At 38.6% G+C, this 22,663-nt stretch overlaps 1 protein-coding gene across 1 annotated transcript; it reads left to right on the top strand.

The window, feature by feature from the left end:
- Nucleotides 1-11,421: 11,421 nt before the first annotated feature.
- LOC122282595 (expansin-like B1) lies at nt 11,422-13,523 on the top strand. Its single transcript, XM_043094534.1, has 4 exons — nt 11,422-11,697; nt 11,934-12,040; nt 12,469-12,786; nt 13,050-13,523. The coding sequence occupies exons 1-4, from the start codon at nt 11,547-11,549 to the stop codon at nt 13,236-13,238; spliced, it is 765 nt and encodes a 254-aa protein (XP_042950468.1). The 5' UTR covers nt 11,422-11,546; the 3' UTR covers nt 13,239-13,523.
- Nucleotides 13,524-22,663: the final 9,140 nt, after the last annotated feature.

Raw genomic sequence — 22,663 nt, 5'->3', positions numbered from 1 at the left:
TTCACAACTGGAATGTCTACCAAAGACTTCTTCTCAGACGGCGCAGACGCCATTTGAACTAAGAATGCATCTGCTCCCCATGCAATCTCTCTTCTTGCTTGAATTGCCGAAATTATTACCGGCTTTTCTTTTAACTTACTCCTCGCAAATTCCAGACAATCACCATCTGGAAGCTGAAAGGTAATTACCCGACTTCTGCAATTAATACTCGCAGAATATCGGTATAACCAATCCATCCCGAGGATGATATCAAAACCCAATAGCTTAAACACCACCAAATTAGCATCCAAGAACCTTCCATCAAAATTTAACGGGCATCCCAAAGCAACCTTGGAGCACCACACCATTTCACCATCGGCTAAAGCCACTACCAATGACTTTGGTAAAGGTTCCGTGACCAAATTACACATCCACGCAAACGTGGAAGATACAAACGACTGTGAAGCACCGGAATCAAACAAAGTGCAAACAAAAAACTCATACAAACGGACTCTCCCTGTACCAAACACATAACCTATGAAATCTAAAAAAAAAACAAAGGAGAAACCAAATACACCAAAAATTAAATCCAACATAAAATTAAATTAAATCCATACCTGTAATTACTCCAGCATCATGGGTCGCTGGCGCCTCATCATCCACATCTCCGGGTGTGACAGCATAAACCCGGGCTTGCACTGCTTGCCTTGGATTTGTTCCTCCACCGCATCTACCTCCACGGCTTCCTTGAACTGGTCTTGGACATTCTCGGGCAAAGTGACCTTGCTGGCCACAATTATAACATCGAGCCCCACCAGAAGGGCACTCACCCACATGGGCTCTATTACAAACTCCGCAAATAGGCACACGTCCTCCCATGCGAACACCTGAGGATGCTTGGGGTCGAGTTCCGGTCCGCTGAACAAATTTCTGAGGTGAACCCGAGCTGCTTCCTTCACCAGAAAAACTCCGCCTCTTATGTCCTGGAGGGGAGCCCATACTCAGATTATTCTCTCGCTCCACAAGAGTGGCCACATCCACTAAGTCTTGGAAAGTGGATATTCGGTGGCTGACCACCATACGGCATATATCAGGGTGTAGTCCCTCCTGAAAACGCTCAGCTCGCATCTCCTCTGTGGCGATAAGGTGGGGAGCAAATCGCCCAAGTTTTATAAACCTTTGGGCGTACTGTTCCACTGTTATGCCTCCTTGGACCAAATTTGAAAACTCTCTTACCTTTTGCTTCCTTACCGATGCGGGAAAGAAGTGGTCGTTAAATTCTTTCTTGAAGCGCTGCCAGGTTACAGCGGCGAATGATCCCAACTCTGCTTCTAGCATCACCCTCTTGGTATCCTACCAATCAAAGGCGGTGCCTTGCAACAGATAGCTGGCGTAGAGTACCTGTTGCGCCTCGGTGCAACCACACACCTCAAAAGTTCTTTCCAGGTCTTTGATCCACTTTCCAGCTTGAAGCGGATCCTCTTCTCCAGTGAAGTGTGGGGTCCTATGTGCCAGAAAGCGCTCATAGGTGCATCCGGCTTGCACCATGCTACTAGATCCTCCCGAGTAAAGCCAAGGCCCTCCCTCATATGGCCAAGGACCTCCTGGTTGCGGCCAAAGTCCTCCTTGTTGCGGACAAGGCCCTCCTTGTGGCGGCCAGGGACCCCCTTGTTGTGGCCAAGGTCCTCTTGGTTGTGGCCAAGGCCCTGTCTGCTGTGGTCTAAAATTTTGCTGCATAAACTCCATCATTTGCCGTATGGCTTGGGCTATGGAGTCATCTCTTGATGTATTGTCCCGTGGCTCCTGAGTAGATTTCCTTGGTCTCACCATTTTCCTGCCACCACAACTTTTGACCCCCTTTAAGAAAACAAAAACAAAAACCAAAAACAAACACCACATAACAAGAAACAAAAAGAAACCAGCTTGCAAAACATAACTAAATAAATAAAAACAAGCAAACAAATAAAACAAATTAAACAAATAAAATCAATCAAATAACAACTTTACTTAACATAATTTTTAAAACACAACCTTAAAAACATTCTGGTACTACCTACGGGACATGTGGTTTTACCCATAGCCAAACCGCTCTGATACCACCTGTGATGCCCCCAAATCCCCACGCACGAACACGGGAAAATTGAGACTTCCGGATGATGACATCACGGGTCATCATCCTATTGACGTGTGCCAAGTGTGTGTATAAGCAATGAATGTGCACGAGAAATACGCAGGGAAAAACAAGTCAATAACTAAGTACCATAATTTTTCTTGTTTAATACAAAGCTGTTCAACACATACTTAAATAAATATTACAAAACACAAACATAAATTTAAACCAAATACAAAGCATAACATCAGCATCCCGGCGGAGTCGCATCATCGGGCTCAGCCTCCTCCTCTTCATTCTCGATCTCTGCACCGAAATCTACAGTACCAAAAATGGTGCCGCAGGTAAGTAAACTCCAAACACCACTAGATAAAAACATATAAAACTCAAACAATATGCATGAAAGGATACCAATGCACAAAACCCATAAAATTATATTTTTCCACGCACGCCAAAAACCCATTTGGCCCACAGAAACATATCCTTAAAACCAAGCCTCGCCATTATCACAGATAATGGCCCAAACCACCATTTTTCCAGAAAATGGATCAAAAGCCTCGAAAACCAAACATCGCCATTTTCCCAAAAAATGGCCCACCTCCGAAAACCATAAAAACAATCCGGTTATGCATGCACCATGATCTCCCCTAGGGATCACCCGCACACCCTGGCTCTGTGCCACACCGCAGGTAACGATTACGCATGTGACACCTAAACGAGCGATGCCCAGACTCGCGCCCCGCGCGTACCTGTCCAGGCCATCCTCTAGTCCCCGCTACTCTAGGGACCACGGAGTCGTCATGACAGCGTTACCGTATCGTGCGATCCGGTCGTTGCCCTGCGACAACCCAGGGGATGTCACTCAGTATTATCCACTCTCGAGTGATCAGAGGAGTTCTACCAGGATATTAACCCATCTCGGCTTGGGCTCGTGAGACACACGCACACAAAACCATTTACGCCAATAAAACGGGATTTTCTCGATTAAAACAAAATGCACATAAACACAATATGCAACTCATGCCTCATGGCTCAAATAAACAAGCAAACACAAACAAGCAAAACCAATCACTCTGTCCTCGATCCATCCGACCCCCCGAACTCCTCGGACTCAGTCCGAAATCAGCCAACCAACAACAAATAATTATTGAAAGAGAAAAATATATTTAAATCTAAAAGTAGGGTTTGGAAAATACTTACAGCGCTATATGGTATTTTTAGAAAACACGCGGCGTTGCAAACGGCGGAAGGAAGCAACGTAACAGTGAAATTTCACTGTGGCCGTGGGTTGTAAAATACCCACTTTTGAACGAGGACAAACCAAGGCTCGGGATTGATAGGGAATGGTCTAAGGATGTTTATGAAGCTAGTGGAAGTGAAGTTTGGCCGTGGGTGGTGGTGGAAATGGCGATCGAAGGCCAAAAAGGGGCTGAATGGAGTTGTGCTCGTGGGAGCTGCTCTGGCAACGGATCGAGGCCAGAAATGGGTGGTTTAGGTCGGCAAGAGGTAGGGGAAGAAACTGTGAAGAGATGGTGGCCAGAGGTGGTGCGACGGCGCCTGAAACAGTGAAAAACCGTATGGCTTGGAGGAGCTCGTGGCGGCTAACGGTGGCTCGGATGGAGGTGAAACTTGGTGGGGATGTTCACCGGTGAGAGGGGAAGAAAACTGGGTGGGTGGTGTAGGCCACACCGCCGGCGAACGGCGGTTCTGGGCTGCGAAAGCAACCAGCGACAGGGGCAAAAACAGAGCAGGTGTAGTGACTTCCGGCGGCTCGCGGTGGCTAACGGCTGGTTCGATGGCTCTGAAAATTGGTGGGGATGATCTCTGGTGGAAGGGGAAGAGAATTGTGGTGGTGGTGCACTAAACGGTGGCCGGACAGCGGAGAACTGAGCGGTCAAAAGGGCGGCGACGGGAAGGAAAAAAAGAAACTGTTCGGCGTACGCGGGAGAGAAAGGAGAAGAAAGAAGAAGAAAAGGAAGGAAAAAAAAAAAGAAAAAGAAGGAAAAAGGAAAAAGAAAAAGGAAAAAGAGAAAAGAAAAAGAAAAGATGAGGGAAAAGAAATGAGGTCTAGTCCTCACTCCGGAAACCAAAACTGATCAGTCGAAAACGATTTTAAAAACCGTAAAACGACTAAATAAATTAAACACCGCATCAAATAAATAAAAACCAATTAAAATAAATTAATTTAAAATAAATGAACCAATATATTAATTAAAATAAAAACAACACTTCAGTGAAAATACACGTAAAAGCGGGTCATCACAAATGTGATTGTTGAGGTGGTAGCTTCTAAGTGGAGGGCTATTATTACTAGACAATTAGACCGACTACTTTTTTTTTTTTTTGTTGGAAGAGACGAGATCACATGTCCAAGAGTGATCCTGGCCCATTTTTATTAGAAAAAGCCTTACTTATGACGATGGAATACCATGGCAACATCTACGATCCACAGGATTTACAAATATTCAAAACAATCCATCCTATGAATCAAAAACCAAACTCGAAAAAAAAAAAAAAGACCAAAATCCAAAGGAAATAGCAAGACAAATACTCACTTGAACATTACAAAGAATAATGAATGAACTAAATAACCTCCACATCAAAGCGTGTTAAGCGCCATTAATGTTCATAAACCAAGCGACGTGATCATGGCGCCCCAGTGTACATCCATAACCAAATACGCCCTAGCTTACACATTTTACCTCATTCTTATGCATGGTAAACCACATTTATCTATACGTAAAATCCCTTTGAGCTCCCTTGGGATGTTATTCGGCCTATAATCCCGCGTGATTCCAGCACTACCACCTTTAGCAAGCCAATCCGCAGCTTTGTTTCCCTCTCTAAACACATGTTGAAACGAAATATTTAGGCCTCGGATGAGCAAAATTATTTCCTCCCAATAATCCTCAAAGTACCAAACCCGACAGCTACCTTTCTCCAGCCAAGTTCACAATGAGAGATGAGTCAAGTTCAACCACAATATTACCCAAACCCATAGCCTTGCATATTCGCAATCCAAAAAGAACCCCCAACAGTTTAGCTTTACTATTTGACCCAACTCCAAGATATTCAGAAAAAGCAACAACCAGATTTCCCTCATGGTCCCTAATCACCCCCCAGCACCCAACTCTCCCAGATTTTCCAAATTACTCCCATTCGTATTTAATTTAAGCCAACCCACCTCCGGCTTCTCCCAAGAAATTGCACAAATCTTTCTAGCGAAAGAGGTACAACCAACAAATTTAAATCTTCTAGAATCGCTTGGTCACGATCATGCAAAGTTCCTGACTCCCTAAGGCTCAAACCAACCCAATGGAGCCAGTATTTAACCTTCCTCCACAAAACATCAAAACAATCCTTTTTGCCCTCAATACGTGCCGAACACCTCCACATCCATAGACGCCAAACTAAATATATATGGAACCAAACCAATCAAATTACCAACCTTTGAAGACTTCTTGGTTCATCGAAACCAAACTTCAACAGTAACCAACCAAGACCGATTAGCCACATAGGGGATACCCAAGAAATTAGAGCACAAATGCCATAGTTTAGCCGCAACCTTGCCACTATAAAGCACATGATTCAGGTCTTCAAAACCTCCCTTTGGACAACATTCACATTTAGAGACTAAAGGTATTCCAATACGCCTAATCCGTTCGTCCACACTTAGGTTATTGCTCATCGCCTTCCACAAGAGAACTGAGAATTTCTTTGGCAGAGCTGAGTGCCAAATCCATTCCGTCCATGAGTGCTTTGGAACCGAAATACGGAGCAAATCCCAAGCACTTTTTGTTTAAAATCTCTCAACCCTACTACCAAGCCATATTAACAAATCCGCCCCCGGTTTAGTGCCACCAACCTGAGATAATATATCATCAGCAGCCTCTTGACCCACTAGCTGGACAACCAAATCCACATCCCAACTATGCTCAACCATGCACTCTTTTATTTTTAAGAGAGGAAAATCAGAAATCTGTACATCTTGACATATAGGGCCTGACTCCAGCCATTTATCACGCCAAAAAGATAAGTTCCCTTCTTTCACACGCCAGACAGAGTTATCAACAACAAAAGGAACCGCTTTAATAAGCAACTTCCAAAATCTAGAGCCTTTGGACGAGTCCACAAGAGAAATATGTTGATTCTTAACATACTTGGCTTTAAAAAAAAGAGACCATAAGGTATTCTGCGAGAGGAACCTCCAAGCAAATTTGGATTGAAGAGAGCTATAAACATCCACAATATTTCTCAGCCCCACATCTCCTTCATCCTCGGGCTTTCGGGTTTGCAAACTGATTCTCAACTCACCCATTTCCTCTTTGGCCTTCCTTCCGAAAAACCCCAGAAAAAATTGCTAAATAACCTGTTAATCTTCCCAAAAATTTGCTTGGATATTGGCAATGCAGATAATAAATGCACCGACAAACTTGAAAGAACATGTTTAAGCAAAAGCAATCTAGCACTAGCGGAAAGGTACCTCATCTTCCAACCCTCAATCATTTTTGAAATTTTAAATAGAAAATCATCAAAATAACATGACTTCAACCTACCAGAAAAGATAGGAACCCCCAAGTACCTCACTGGAAATTGCCCCATCAAAAATCCCGACACTCTAAGCAGCTCCTAGCACCTTGTTTCTTGTATACAGCTTGAGAAGAAAATAGATGACTTAGAGGCATTGCCCACCTAACCAAACCATTGGGCATAGAGATCAAGAACTTCTAAAATACTGTTCACATCTTTCTTCCTACCCGTCGAGAAAATAACCACATCATCCGCATAAAGCAAATGAGAAATTAAAGGGCCATTGCAAGGCTCGGAATAGTAGGCAATGAGCCCATCCTGAAATTGCTTCCGCAAAAGCCTTGAAAACACTTCCTCCACCAAGATGAATAAGTAGGGTGATAAGGGATCCCCCCGGCGGAGACCCCTTCCACCCTTAAAGAAGCCTTTAGAAGTACCATTCAGAACCACAGAAAACCAAATCGAAGTAACACAGTTGGAAATCAGATTGCAAACCCTCGAGGAAAATCCAAATGCTTTTAGAACAGATAACAATAGTTCCCAGTTAATCGTGTCATAAGCCTTGAACCAATTCCTGCGTAGAGCTTATATTCTAAAAAATACTTCTCCCTAGTAAAAAAGCTCCTTGCTCTTCAGAAACTAGTCGACTCAAAACAGCCGACATTCTAGTCATAATCAGCTTCGAACAGATTTTATAAACAACCGAACATAAGCTAATAGGTCTAAATTTATCAAAAGAGCAAGGATCCGGGACTTTTGAAATCAAAACAATGTAGGAAGCGGTAGTACCTCGGCAACACGGTACCTGCAAAAAAATCTCATACTGCCTCGACCAAGTCTGACTTGACGAACTTCCAACAATGCTAAAAAAAATCAGAAGTAAAACCATCTGGACCTGGGCTGCTATTAGTTGGAATATCAAACAAAGCATCTTTAATTTCCTGCTCTATTGGGTTCTGGAAAATATTTAAAATTTTAGGTTCCGTCTCCTCTTCCCGAATAATTAGCTAAATTAAGAACCAAATCCGATGGCCTGCAACTCAAAAAATCAGCAAAGTGTATAACCGCTTCATTATTTATCTCTTCTAGTGTAGACAACACTCTTCCATCCGACAAATGCATGGAAGTAATAAAGCTCTTCTTTCTAGTCTACAGAGCTGCAAAGAAAGAAGCATTTACCTCCCAATGCCCTTTCCAAGTATTTTTAATTTTTTGTGCAAGACGGGTTTCCTCTATTTTCAGCCAAGCATTTAGTTCCGTTTGAGCAGCAAACATTTCCAATTCCACTTCTTGGGAGTAAGACTTGCAATTCTACCTCTCTTTGCTCAACTACCGCCTCCAATTTTTTTAAATGTAACATAGTCCAACCGAAAACTTCCCGATTCCAACTTTTAAGAGCACTTTTTATTTTCTTCAACTTCGCAGCAAGTTTCCACAAACCAACGCCTCCCACTTCCTCATTCCATAAATTAGAAACAAACTCCCAGAAACCGTCATGCATCATCCACATCTGTTGGAATCTAAAAATGTTTGGACGATACCTCTTATTTGAATTTTCCAACTGAAGAGACATAGGTGAATGATCTGATGATTTCCGTGGAAAATATTTCAACGACACCAGCGGCCAAATATCTAAAAGCCTTGTATTACGCAAAGCTCTATTCAACCGAGACCAGCTGCGAGCCAAACCACCATGCCCATTACACCAAGACAATTTATTACTAGAAAAAGGCACTTCAATCAAGCCACCATTATGGATAAAAGAGGAAAAATCTTCCACTACCCTTGGCAATCTCGGACACCCTCCTCTTCTCTCCCCATCATGACAAATAATATTAAAGTCCCCAATAATCAACCATGGCATCTATAAAACTCCAAATGGAAGAAGGCCGTCCTAAAGATGCCTTCTCTCCATATACTTACATTTAGCATAGACAGTAGAGATGAGCATAACAAAATTAATCATAAAAGAAATATGCTAATCCGACTCCTGAAAAATATCAACATGAACATCATCATGCCAAAAAATCCATAGCTTACCACAAGAAACACCATTAGAGCATCAAGCATCAAATTTCAAAATACCTTGCCAACGGTTAAGTTGACAATCCTTATGAAAATTTCCACAACAATTAATACTTTATGTTTTAATTCTTTCACCAGGGCATGTAACCTTGCCTTTGAGGAACCGAGTTCTAGACAGAAAAGAAGGTTTTCTAACATTTAGAAAGCTTTTTAGGCCTATTAGGAGCCTTTGTGGAGCTACGTAAATTCATACTCAATCGCAACTTTGGTTTTAGAATTTCAGTATCCGACACACCATCCTTCTCTTTCGCAAAATGCGGTAATACACTAACTCCCTCTGAGTCAGAAACTAACCTTGACCTCCCCGACTCAAAATAAAAAGCTCGTCACTCCGCAACAGAGGACTCTCCTTTGCCAATTCCTCAACCATAGCATCTAACGTCTCCAAGACAAAACATCTGAGTTTTCAACATGCAACAAACCCGCCCCTCCAGAATTACCAAATCCACCACCAATCTCCAGGGCTTTTTTCGAATACTCAACAATCTCATTGACAACTAGCGAGTCACCCGTGATAAGTAAATCAGAACCCATTGATTCCGTAGCAATAGAATTCACAGTTTCTCCATTCTCCAGGTGAACATTAATATCCACCTCATCAAATTTCTACTTTGACAACACGATATCAGTACTAACCGACTACTTAGCAGCGAAACTGATCTACTTAACCAATATGTGATTTATCATTTTTGGCCTTCTATTTTAGCACACGTATATTTCGTTGTGCTTCTTTTGCCATGTAACACATTTTCTCCGTCATTAGTTACATTTGTTAATATGACACTATTTAAGGAGTACTACTGCTACATGTACAAAGGAATTGAACAAAACAATTTCATAAACTGACTTGACTTCATCTAATTTGTTAAATTTACTTTATAATAAAAATAATTTTATAATCTGACGAATCACATCAAGTATATCAATTTGTGTAATTATTTTTGTTTAATCTATTTGTAGTTAGAGTATTTATCTTTAAAAGGTTCTACAATATTGTAGTCACCCGAAATGAATTATATTATACGAGTAAGTGTGATTGAAATTGAAATTGACAAAATTTTAGAGACGATTCTTCTTTCTCTGGTATTTCCAGATTAGCGTTTGAAGAACTACCAAATGGATGGTCAAGATCGAGACTCTCCTACCCCAATTGTGAGCATAAATCTGGTAAGAGTACTAAAACCGCAAACTCCATTCATATCAATCCAAATCCAAACCTTTAGTGCGATGTGTCCATGAGGACGAAGATGGTGGCGCTTCTGACTTTTTAAACGAATCCAAATATTTTCGGTAGAAACGTTGCACGTCTATGCCATTAACTTTTTAAACCAATCCAAATATTTTCGGTAGAAACGTGGCATAGAAACGTTGCACGTCTATGCCATTAACTTTTTAAACCAATCCAAATATTTTCGGTAGAAACGTTGCACGTCTATGCCATTATATGTAAAAAATATAATCATATGTAATCATTTTTATTTTTATTAGAAATAAAAATATAATCACATGTAAGAAATAAAAATTTTATATGTAATCATTTTTATTTTTATTAGAAAAAATTGATCCAATCAAATCATATTAGTAAAATATATAGATAGCACGTAAAAGTGACTGTATATAATATTATTTAATAAAAAATATTTAGAATCTTATAATAGATTTCAATAATCTTTCTGATATATATTTTTTTCTATTTATTTATTTTTTAATTACTAATTAAATAAATATATGAAAAAAAAATAAAATAAAAATTATAATTTAGATCCTAAATGGGTGACTTGGAATTTAAGTATCATCTCGATAAGTGCATCCCAAGGAAAAAAAGGACAGTAAAAAGTACAAACTACCTTTTTTATTTTTCTTTTTCTTTTCTTTTTATTTTATTTAATAAGAAAGCTTTGCATACGAAAAAAATATAGACCGACATGTTTTATTAAAGTTCTATTATTTAAATTAAAGTAAAAAGTATTAATAAAAAATTCATTGACGTCAAAATGCACATTATACAATAATTAAAACTTAAAGTCTTTACAATGGTAAAAAAAAAATATCTCAATGGTCAAAACAAATATCTCAATGCTACAAAATATCCTGTGTAGAGGATAACGCAAATTGTATGAACAGTCAACTTATGCTACAGTAAATGCAAAATAAAAATCATCTATTTTGTGCATTGCATTTCTTTTTTAGGAAGAATAGTAAAATATAATAAAACAATATATATAATTGGTAGAATGGTAAAATATTATAAAAATAAATAAATTAAAAATATTATTTTAATATTTTTTTATTATATAAAAAATAAATAAATAATCTGATTGGATGTGAATTTGGCTAAGACATTTTCATGTCACAAAAGTTAAAATTTGGGTTAACTTTAAAATGATAATGAATTGAGATTGCTCTAAATCATTAGTTTATCTATATGCAAATGCAAAATTATATATTTTAGAGATTGTCGTTGCCATTCAAGAACTCTCATATATTATATTATGGATTTTGAATCATAATAATAATAATTATTATTTTTTCCTAAATTAATTATATATATATATATATTGTGTAATTAGCACCCAGTACTACATACAATTAGCATTAATAATATAAATATAATTCCCTTCCTCCCTAAGTGGGAGAAAAAGGTGTCTCTCTCACTTCAACACAGACCTTTCCTGGTATATCCTATAAATGCTAGACTACGATTTCTTTGCTTCCCAGTTCTAATTAGCCTCCTCATCCATTTTCTTCTGCAACTCAGTCTGCAGGCTTCTTAATTAGAGCTTTGGTTTTGGTCTCTTTCTCCATTATCTTACCCTTTATCAAGAAACCTTGCCATTAAGGTATGGGGCTTGCAGTACTTGAAAACCAAGTTGGTATTCTCTGTGTGATCTGTATGGTGCTGCTTTTACCTGCTGTATGCACCTCTCACGACATTTCTACTTACTCATCAAGAGCAACCTACTACGGTAGTCATAATAGCCATGCGAGTCCAAGTAAGTATGCGATACACTTTTAGATATTATTTGGCTACCAATTTGGAGTTATTCATAACTATGCATTACAAGTTATTATGTGCATGCATGCTGAAAGAATTATTTGCTCAACTATTTTGAACAACTTTCTTTCTCTACCAAATACTAATTAATACCAATTATTAGCAATGTGTAAAAATTATTTGGTTTATATATCATCTATGTACAGTTGAGCTCATGAAATGGTGATCATATAGGTGGAGCTTGTGGGTTTGGAGAATTCGGAAAAACTGTCAATGATGGCAGCGTGACAGGAGTCTCTACCCTGTATAGGAATGGAGCTGGTTGTGGTGCATGCTATCGGGTAAAATTACAAACCTGTTTTTGGACTCATCAAATACATTGTTGATGTAGAAGCTTGCCACATCAATTTATTGAAGAAAATATTAAGATTTTTACTTTTTAATAAATATAATGGGCTCCATAATATGTAATATTTTACGTACTCACTAAAATTATAAATCATATAATGCATGGTACTATTATACGAATAATTAAGTGGATAGGTGTTGTGAATAAAGAATAACACACTAGCTTGCATGGTCTACCCCAACCTGTTTGAGCTTGCTTTAACTCGAAACACTCTTCCTATCATATGAAGCTCATGGACAATGATTGTGTTAGATAGTGCTAATTAAAATTAACCTATATAATTTGCTTTACAAGGTCTCAATAATAATAATAATAATATAGCATGTATGATTAGTGGTTTTGTTGATGATGACTCTTCAGGTTAAGTGCACATCATCCCAATATTGCAGTGAGCGTGGAGTGGATGTGGTGGTGACTGACCATGGTGGAGGTGACAAAACTGACTTCATACTCAGCTACGAAGCCTATGCAAGATTGGCACGCCGTGGTTCCGAAGGGGCCAAGGAGTTGTTTAGTCGCGGCGTGATCGACATAGAATACCAAAGGATCTCGTGCCGCTACCCTGGTCACAATGTTATGTTTAAAATCCATGAGCAAAGCAGATATCCTAATTATCTAGCTATAGCGGTCATATATGCAGCTGGTATAAATGACATCACAGCCGTCCAATTGTGTCAGGTATATTCATATAATTTTTCGAGTAATGCTGTATCAATTTATGAAACTCCGAGAGTTTGAGAGTTTGGAGCAAGCCTAAAAAAGAAAGGAAAATTTTTAAATACTTTTACTTCTTTATTAAAGATTTTATATTGCAACTTGCACGCTCTAAATTTGCACAATAAGTTCTTATTAAAAGATGTGTATTGAGCAAATGAAATGATGATCAATGTTATAAACTGATGGATCGGATGGCCTTTTTGTTCATTTGATGGTGCTTACAGGAGGATTGCAAACAGTGGAGGGGCATGCGTAAATTCTTCGGGGCAGTGTGGGACATGTCTAATTCAGTACCAAGTGGTCCAATAAAAGTAAGGTTTCAAGTGGGTGGTAGCAAATGGGTGGAATCCGAAAATAATTTGCCTGCTTCGTGGAATGCTGGGGATGCTTATGACTCAAACATTCAGCTCTAAACCAATTAGAAAGCTCTTTCAATTTTAATAATATTTTGATGTTTTATTAGATATATGTATGATCATTGCATGGGTTACTATGTAATTGATTATTAGTTTCTCTCTAGTTACTAAGGTGGTATTGTATTGTATTGTATGCTTTGTCAGCAGAAGTGTTCTTGGTCATGTTGTAATATAAATAATAGGCCAGGTTAATATTGTGCTTTGGGGTTAGTGATTAGAGATCATGGGTATGAATAAATTTCAAATTATAAAGAATGAAGTTACAAATAATTTTCCTTATAACTCTTTCCTTTATATTTTATTTGCAATATTTAAACTTATAAATTTTTCCTATAAATTAAATATTATCAGATCAGCAATATTGTGAATTCATGTGTACGTGTCCTAATTTACACTGACTTATAAATAAAACTTTTTTAACGAAAACAAAAAATTAAGCATAACAAACAAATATCATTTTTTAGACACTTCTCCCTTTTTTGGTTGTATGCATGCATGCCTACCGGGAGGAATGCATCCAACTACACGAAAAGAACTCGAGAGATATATTGGACCAACTCTTTCGTATACGAATGAACCCAATAGTTTGTGTATAATTACGAAAAGCCTCAAATAATTGATGTGCAATTCAATGTAGAATAACCTGTCTCTGATTCATTGTAATGTTGTGTGCAACCAAGATTTCTTTAACACTAGTAAGGACAACGTGCGCGTTTGCCTAGTTAACCAATTTTGTCATGTTATCTGCTTACAACATATATGACATATATTATCTGCAAAGTATTCATAACTATAACATAAAGATTTCCACAAATATATTTATAAGCACATGTAGATGCTTTGTACTTATATATTACAAGCATAAAATTTTTTAAAGAAAATGTTTTAAACAGTTATGTTATTTTTTCTGGGACATTTTAAAATTTTAACGTTATTAACGTTATTAAAATTTATTATAAATCTGTCTTTCCTCTCTGCGTAGAGGTTCTCTCCCCTGTCCCAGTGCAGGTTTTTTTCTTTTTTGTCTCATGTCTCAATGGTAGATGAGATTGAATCCTTATATTAACATTTGTCTCTATTTGAGAAAGAGAGAAGTGAGATTCATGTGGATCCTAATGTTTTGGAACTAAATATTCTACGTGGAGAACGTTGTCTGGTGATGTCATTATTGTTGGATCGGTATTATAATCGTGAAGCCCTCAAGAGCATGATGAGGAAAGTATGGCAACCTGTTCATAAAGTGAGTTTTAAGGATTTGGGGCCCAAACTTATTCTGGTGGAGTTTGTGGATGAGCATGATAAGCAACGTGTTCTTTGTGAGGGACCTTGGTTGTTTGATCGAAACTCGGTTCTGTTGCAACGTCTAGAAGGTGATTGACAGGTAACAAAAATTAGAATTTCAGAAGCTTCTTTCTGGATTAGATTATATGAGGTGCCGTTAAATGCTATGAATGAGGAGGTGGGACGCCTTATTGGTAACAAGATAGGAACCGTGGAGGAGGTTGATGGTGAACAAGGAGAGGCTGCATGGGGAGAATTCATGAGAATTAGAGTCAAGATGGATATATCATAGCCCCTTATGCGTGGTGTCAGAGTCAATCTGGGATAGTATGGCATATGTTGGATCCGTTTTGTCTATGAACGCTTGCCAAATTTTTGCTACTGGTGTGGCAAACTTGGCCATCAACTTAAAGACTGTGAGGTTGCTGGCCGTCAAGAGACACAGGTTGCTGATCAATTACCATTTGGGCCTTGGCTACGTGTTGGATCATTGCAACTCAGAGGGAAGGAAAGTACTGAACCTCTGACTTTAGCTCATCGAAAGTCTACACCGAAAGTTTCATCAGAGAGTGAACAACAGGCCACTAGTGTCCAGCTAGGAGGTATGGAATCGACAGAGAAGAGAGAGGAGACAGGAGACAGGAGACGTTACAAGAGAAAGAGTTATTTGATGTTTTTGTTATGAATGAATTAAGGGAGGAGGAGTTAATGGGCGATAATGTAGCATGTCATAATATGGCTATGATGACTCCTGTTATTATAACTGATATGCCAACTCAGCAAGATTCCTCTAAGCATGACAGAGAGGAAAGGGTTCAGTATCCATCATATGAAGATAATAATATAGTGGCTGACCAAATGATGATTAATACAAGTGGGCTTCAACCCATTGGAGAGGAGGCTATGGTTGAAACACAACCAAAATCAAAGAGGGGCAGGCCTATTAGAAAGTGGGTCAGAATATGTCATGCAGCTCATGAAGATACTAGAGTGTCTTTGGTAACAGAAGTGAAAGGTAAGAGGAATGCTTCTCAACTGACTTCTTCTATTCAAAAACGAGGTAGGAGAGTAATGGTTGAAAGTGAGGATCTCAGCTTAAACCCAATGGTGGTGGCTGTTCAGTAGCCCCGCCGAGAACAATGAAAACTATAAGCTAGAACTCTCGTGGGCTTGGGAACCCACGAGGAGTTAGAGCTCTCTGTGACTTAGTCAGGAGAGAAGGTCCTGTTGTTTTATTTTTAATGGAAACAAAGTTGACTAGTAGACAGATGGAAAGAGTTCGTGTGAGAGTTGGGTTTGAATGCTGTTTTGCAGTGGATAGTGATGGAAGGAAAGGTGGTGTGGAATTATTATGGAGGAAGGAAATAAAGTTATCTATAACAAGTTACTCTTTGTTTCACATTGATGCCAAAATTAGTGAGAATGATGGAGGGATGGAATGGAAATTTATTGGTTTGTATGGACACCCAGAAACTGAAAAAAGAGAGGAAACATGGAGTATACTTAGAACACTGAGGGTAGAAGGAAATATACCATGGTTGGTATGTGGAGATTTTAATGAAGTACTCAGTCAACAAGAAAAGTTCGGGGGCAGGCCACGACCAGAGAGGTTAATGCAAGCTTTTAGAAGTGTCCTTGATGATTGCAATTTGATTGATTTGGGGTTTGAGGTTCAGAAATATACATGTTGTAACAGAAGATATGAAGATGGGGTGGTTAGTGAAAGACTGGACAGGTTTATTGCTACTCCTACTTGTTTCACATGTTTTCGAGTTATTCATGGTGTTGCTGCATCTTCTGACCATGTGCCTATCATTCTTGTACCAAGCTCTGCCGAGAATGAATATAGACACAAGCTTTTTAGATTTGAGGCAATGTGGGTGGAGGATGATGAATGTGGAGATGTTATATCAAGATGTTGGCAAGGAATTCATGCAAATAGGCCTACTGGTTCTATCATTGACAGACTGAGCATATGCAATAAGGGGCTGGAGGCATGGAACAGACAGAAGTTTGGGCATGTGAAACAGCAAATCAAAAGGGCTCGAGAGTCTCTTCAAAGATTACAGTTAGCTGAACCAAGTAGTATAACAAGAGAAGAAATGAAGAAGGCTCAGAATCAACTTCAGGTTTGGTTAGAAAGAGAAGAGATACTGTGGAGCCAAAGAGCAAAAGCATTATGGCTCAAAGGTGGTGACAGTAACTCAAAGTTCTTTCATCAGAAAGCATCATAAAGGAAAAATAAAAACTGGATTACAAGCCTGAAAAATGAAGATGGGATTTTGCAGCATGGTGAGGACAGAAATCAATTAATTCATTCCTACTTCCAAAACTTGTTTCAATCAGAGCAACAAAGTAGCAATTCGAATGAGGAGCTGAATTTCCTGGAAGGGCTAAGAGGAAGAGTAACCGAAGATATGAATGTGGAGCTATTAAAAGATTTTACAAGAGAGGAAGTCAAAGCTGCCTTAAACCAGGTGCACCCTACAAAATCACCAGGACCTGATGGTATGCCACCACTTTTTTTCCAGCAATACTGGCATATTGTAGGAAATGAAGTGACCTCTGCTGTTCTACAGGCCCTCAGAATTGGTACAATTCCCTCTTCTCTAAATCATACTTTTATAACCCTGATACCAAAGAAAAGCAAGCCTGAAATGATTTCTGAATTTAGGCCTATTAGCCTTTGTAATGTAGTGTATAAGTTGATTTCTAAAGTTCTAGCAAATAGGCTTAAACAAGTGCTTGATGTGGTTATTTCTACTTCACAATGTGCTTTTGTACTTGGCCAAATCATTTCAGATAATATTCTTACAGCTTATGAAGTGATGCATTATTTGAGACAAAAAAGAAATGGAAAAGAGGGTTATATGTCCATTAAGTTGGATATGAGAAAAGCTTATGATAGAGTGGAATGGTCTTTTATTGAAAGTGTAATGTCTAGGATGAGTTTTAATACTCAATGGATTGATCTTGTGATGATGTGTGTCAAAACTGTCTCTTTCTTAGTTTTGATTAATGGTGAGCCAAAAGGTCCTATCATTCCCTTTAGAGGACTTCGACAAGGGGACCCCTTATCCCCCTATTTTTTCCTTCTTTGCACAGAAGGTCTTGTATCTTTGCTCAAGCAGGCAGAAGGGAATGGTGAGATCACACCTGTAAGAATATGCAGAGGTGCTCCTAGACTATCACACTTGCTTTTTGCTGATGATAGTATCTTATTTTGTAAGGCAAATGTGTATGAAAACTAGAGAATTCAACATCTTTTGCATTGTTATGAGATTGCCTCAGGTCAAATGATCAATAGAGTAAAAACAGGTATTGTTTTCAGTACAAATGTTCTATCTGCAACAAGAAATGAAATCCTCGAGCTTTGGGGAGTGCAAAACAACCAGAAATTGGAGAAATATTTAGGGTTGCCACCTTTGGTTGGGAGAGCAAAATATAGGGCTTTTTCTGATATTAAGCATAAAGTTTGGAAGAAGTTACAAGGATGGAAAGAGAAGATGCTTTCAGCTGGAGGGAAAAAAATACTTATAAAGGCTGTGGCATTGTCAATTCCAACCTATGCAATGAGCTATTTTAAATTACCTTCCTCTTTGTGCTATGATCTTGAACAATTGATGGCAAAATTCTGGTGGGGTCAAAGAAAAGAAGAGCAAAAAATACATTAGATGAGTTGGGCTAAGATGTGTGATACAAAACAGAATGAGGGAATGGGATTTAAGGATTTAAGAGTGTTTAATGATGCTCTTTTGGCAAAAAATGGTTGGAGAATAATGCAGAATACAGATTCTTTACTTCACAAGATCTTCAAAGCTAGATATTTCCCCACAACACATTTTTTTGATGCTGCATTGGGTCATAATCCCTCTTTTGTATGGAGAGGTATTTGGGGAACAAAGAATAAAATGCAAGAGGGATGTCAGTAGAGGATTGGCTCGGGAAACAAAGTCAGGATATGGAAAGACTCATGGGTTCCTGGTTTTAAAATTGTTCTAAGACAGCAGAATATGTCCTTTATAAGTGAGAATGCAGATGGGCTTAGAGAGGAGGATGCTACTGTCAACTCTTTATTTGTTGCTCATCAAAGAGTATGGGATGTGGGAAAGATTAATTCTCTGTTTACACCACCTATAGCTCTTCAAATCATGAAGATTGTGCTTACTCAAGATGGGGAGGATCAAGTCTATTGGAAGAATGAAGCTAATGGTATTTATACTGTGAAAAGTGCTTATAGGATGTTTCATTCGTTATATTCAAATAGAAAGAATGGTGAATCCTCTAATGCTATGGTGTTTAGAAGGGTGTGGAAATCTATATGGAATATGAAGCTCCCTTCAAAGGTGGGAATTTTTGCTTGGAAAGCTGCCAAAGGGATACTACCCCAACTAAATCCAATTTACTAAAGAAGAAGGTGTTAACAGAGGAGGCTTGTGATTTCTGTAATGCAGAAACAGAAAATATAGTACATGCACTTTGTTCCTGTCCTACCATCAAAGAGGTATGGTCTCTCTATTTCCCTTCACGGGTAGCTATAAGAGAGTATGACACTTTTCTTAACATAGTTCAGAGACTACAACTGAATATGGGACCTGATATGCTTGAGCTGTTTTTTCTGATATGCTGGAGCTGCTGGTATAAAAGAAATATGAAGAAGTTTGAGGCAAAGGAAGTTAATGTTGAGACAATTGTTGGAAATGCATTAGCAATGCAAAAGTCTTATAAGGAACTCAGAACTAAATCTGTTTCAGTAATTAGACAACAGTATAGATGGGAAGCCCCACCAGCTGGTGTGTTTAAGCTCAATATAGATGGTGCTTTTTCTTCTACGGGTTCAATGGTTGGAATTGGAGCTATTGTCAGGGATTCAAAGGGTGAGGTAATAATGTCTGCTACAAAGAAAGAAGTTTCTGTTATGACTGCTGTTGAAGTGGAGGCTTTAGCTATTCTTCGAGGATTACAGTTCTGCATTCATCTTGGTATTCAAAATCTTGTGATTGAAAGTGACTCATTGCTGGTGGTTAAAGAGTTTAATATGCAAGGATCTTCATAGGCTACTTTTGGCAATGTTGTTAGAGAAGCTAAGGAGTTGATGACACGCTTTGGTACCTGTCAAGTACAACATGTTATTAGAAGCTGTAATTCAGCAGCACATTCACTTGCCAAGTTTGGTTTAAGTGTGCAGAATATTAGTTTATAGTGGGGAGCATATCCCGATGTAATTTCTAATATTCTTTGGAGTGATTCAAGTACTTTGTAAGTTTTTGTTTAATGAAGCATGTTTTCCTATAAAAAATAAATAAAATTATTATAATTTTGGAGTTAAGATTTTCAGAATTTTTTGTAATGACATTTTATATGGATTGAATTTGTCTAATATTCTCCATTCTCTGCTTCTCTCTCCCTCTCGATGATACTTTCTCATCTCGAAAATCCCTTTCAACTTCTTCATTCTTTGCCCTTTCTCTCTCTATCTTCTCCCCTCAAACCAAGCCTTTTAGATGTTATGTTTCTCTAAACTTTGGTCTTTCTTTCTCTATGTTTTTGTGCTTATTCTGTTTTTCAACTAAAATTTTTAAAATTTATTTTAATAAGGGATAAACCCACCTCTTTTGTAAATGTCGTACATTTATTACTTGCCAAAAAAAAAAAAAGATAATGTGTTAATCTTAAATTTATGAAATACATTATTAAGAAATAAATAATTTAATCATATAACTATAATATAAACTTTCATCTTTTAGGACCAGGAAAACAATTTGAACAAATTGTAATACGTTAGAAATTTTTGAACTTCTTAAATATTGTTACTAATAGTGGATCAATCATTAAACTATAAAGTAAAAGAAATAACCTATTGAAAATTTAATTTAATTTTTTAAATATAATTTTATGGACAATTTAATTTTCCGCATATAAAGCCCAAAAAATTAAAACTGAGATTTAAATTTTTATATCTAAAGCCCAACCTCTTCAACTTCAGTCCTCCATTAGTAAAAGCATAGTAAAGTATATAACTAACTGCATATTTATACTAAAAAATAAAAATTTAATTCAATATTTACAATAACACAGAAAATAAGAACAAATAAAATAAAGCAAAACATTAAAATCTTTTTTCTAAACATTTTCATCAGCGGAATTAAGCCATGTGCAAAATTGAAGTTCATATCTTTAAAATTTCTTTTGTAAACAATTTTATGAAAATTTATTATGCTTTTCAACAAAATTTTATAATTTTTATATTATAAGATCTAAAATTGAGTGGATTGAAAAGTCCAAATGTTTTTTTATAAACCCAACCAAAAAATATTCTCCTAATTGCGCCTAGCCTAGCCTATCTTAATCTTTTTTCCCTTTTCCTTTGCTCATTTCTTTTACTTCCTGAATCTTCTGCCCTTGCTTTTATTTTCTCCATCTCTCTCTCTGATACTCTCTCATTTCAAAAATCTCCCACACTCTCTAATATATATCTCTCTACCTACCCACTTCAAACCCACCCTCTTAGACGTTTCCCCTTCTTAAGCTTTGGACTCTCTCTCTCTCTCTCTCTCTCTCTCTCTCTCTCTCTCTCTCTCTCTGTGATGACCCACTTTTACGTATTTTTTTTTCTCTCTAAAGGATTGTTTTTAATTTAATTAATATATTAGTTCATTTGTTTTAAATTAATGTATTTTAATTGGTTTTTATTTAATTAATGTTGTGTTTCATTTATTTATTTGTTTTACGGTTTTTAATCTCTTTCTCGGCGGATTTGTTTTGTTGTTCGGAGTGAATATTGGACCTCATTTCCTCCTACATCTCTTTTTTTTTCCTTTTTCCTTTTTCCCTTTTTCTCTTTTCTTTTTCTTCTTTCTTTTTCTTTTTCTTTTTTCTTTCTTTTTCTTCTCTTCTTTCTTCCTCTCCCGATCGTCTCTCTCTCTCTCTCTCTCCTCCCCCACGCCGGAATCACCTTTAGCCCCAACCCACCGCCATCCAGCCACCGTGGGCGACACCACCCCCACCGGTCGAACCCCCTCCCTCCGGCGCACCACCCCACCGAATCCTAGCCCCATCCGGCCAGCCGTTTGGTCGAAAAACGCCCAACAAAGCCCCACGGTTTTTGCCTCGATCCGCCGCCGTCGCTCCACCTCCGGCCACCACCTCTTCACCACTTCATCACCGGTTCCTTGCCGTCCTAACTCACCCATTTCCGGCCTCTAATAGTCACCGGAACAGCTCCCATGAGTTAGCTTTCCATTTTGGAAAATCTGCCCATCAACCACCGTTTCCGCCGCCACCCACGGCCAAACTTCACTTCCACTAGCTTCATAATCATCCTTAGACCATTCCCTATCAATCCCAAGCCCTGGTTTGTCCCCGTTCAAAAGTGGGTATTTTACAACCCACGGCCACAGTGAATTTTCACTGTTATGTTGCTTTCCTTCCGCCGTTTGCAACGCCGCAAGCTTTCTAAAAATCCCATATAGCGCTATCAGTATTTTCCAAACCCTAATTTTAGATTTAAATATATTTTACTCTTACAATAAATTATTGCTGCTGGTTGGTTGATTCCGGACTGAGTCTGAGGAGTTCGGGGGTCGGATGGATGGAGGACGGAGTTGCTTGATTTATTGATTTTTGGTCAGTTGATTGTTTTGTGCATTGAAATTGCATTTGGATGGTGCATGCACGTATATTTTATTTTATTTGAGAAATCCTGTTTTGTTGGCGTGAATGGATTTTCGGGTGCGTGTGTCTCACGAGCCCAAGCCGGGATGGGTTATTATCTCAGTGGAGCTCCTCTGGTCACTCGGGAGTGGATAATACTGAATGACGTCCCCTGAGTTGTTGCTGGGCAACGACGGGAGCGGGGCTAGAGGATGGCCTGGCCAAGTACGCGCTGGGCGCGAGTCTGGGCATCGTTCTACTCACCGACTCCGTGGCCCTTCGCTGGCGAGGGTTAGAGGATGGCCTGGCCAGGTACGGGCTGGGCGCGAGTCTGGGCATCGCTCGTTTAGGTGTCACATGCGTAGTCGTTACCTGCGGTGTGGCACAGAGCCAGGGTGTGCAGATGATCCCTAGGGGAGATCATGGTGCATGCATAACCGGATTGTTTTATGGTTTTCGGATGTGGGCCATTTTCTGGGAATATGGCG

This window comes from Carya illinoinensis, chromosome 11, assembly GCF_018687715.1.
Source record: "Carya illinoinensis cultivar Pawnee chromosome 11, C.illinoinensisPawnee_v1, whole genome shotgun sequence".
NCBI classification, from domain to species: Eukaryota; Viridiplantae; Streptophyta; class Magnoliopsida; order Fagales; family Juglandaceae; genus Carya; species Carya illinoinensis.
Note: the sequence above shows the minus strand (reverse complement) of the source record. Positions and strands in the feature narration are given on the sequence as shown.

Excerpts from the sequence above, each read along its gene's own strand:
- LOC122282595 (XM_043094534.1), top strand. The coding sequence starts at position 11,547 with ATGGGGCTTGCAGTACTTGAAAACCAAGTTGGTATTCTCTGTGTGATC. Across the intron at positions 11,698-11,933 it reads TAATAGCCATGCGAGTCCAA|GTGGAGCTTGTGGGTTTGGA; the intron begins GTAAGTATGCGA and ends GTGATCATATAG. Across the intron at positions 12,787-13,049 it reads CAGCCGTCCAATTGTGTCAG|GAGGATTGCAAACAGTGGAG; the intron begins GTATATTCATAT and ends TGGTGCTTACAG.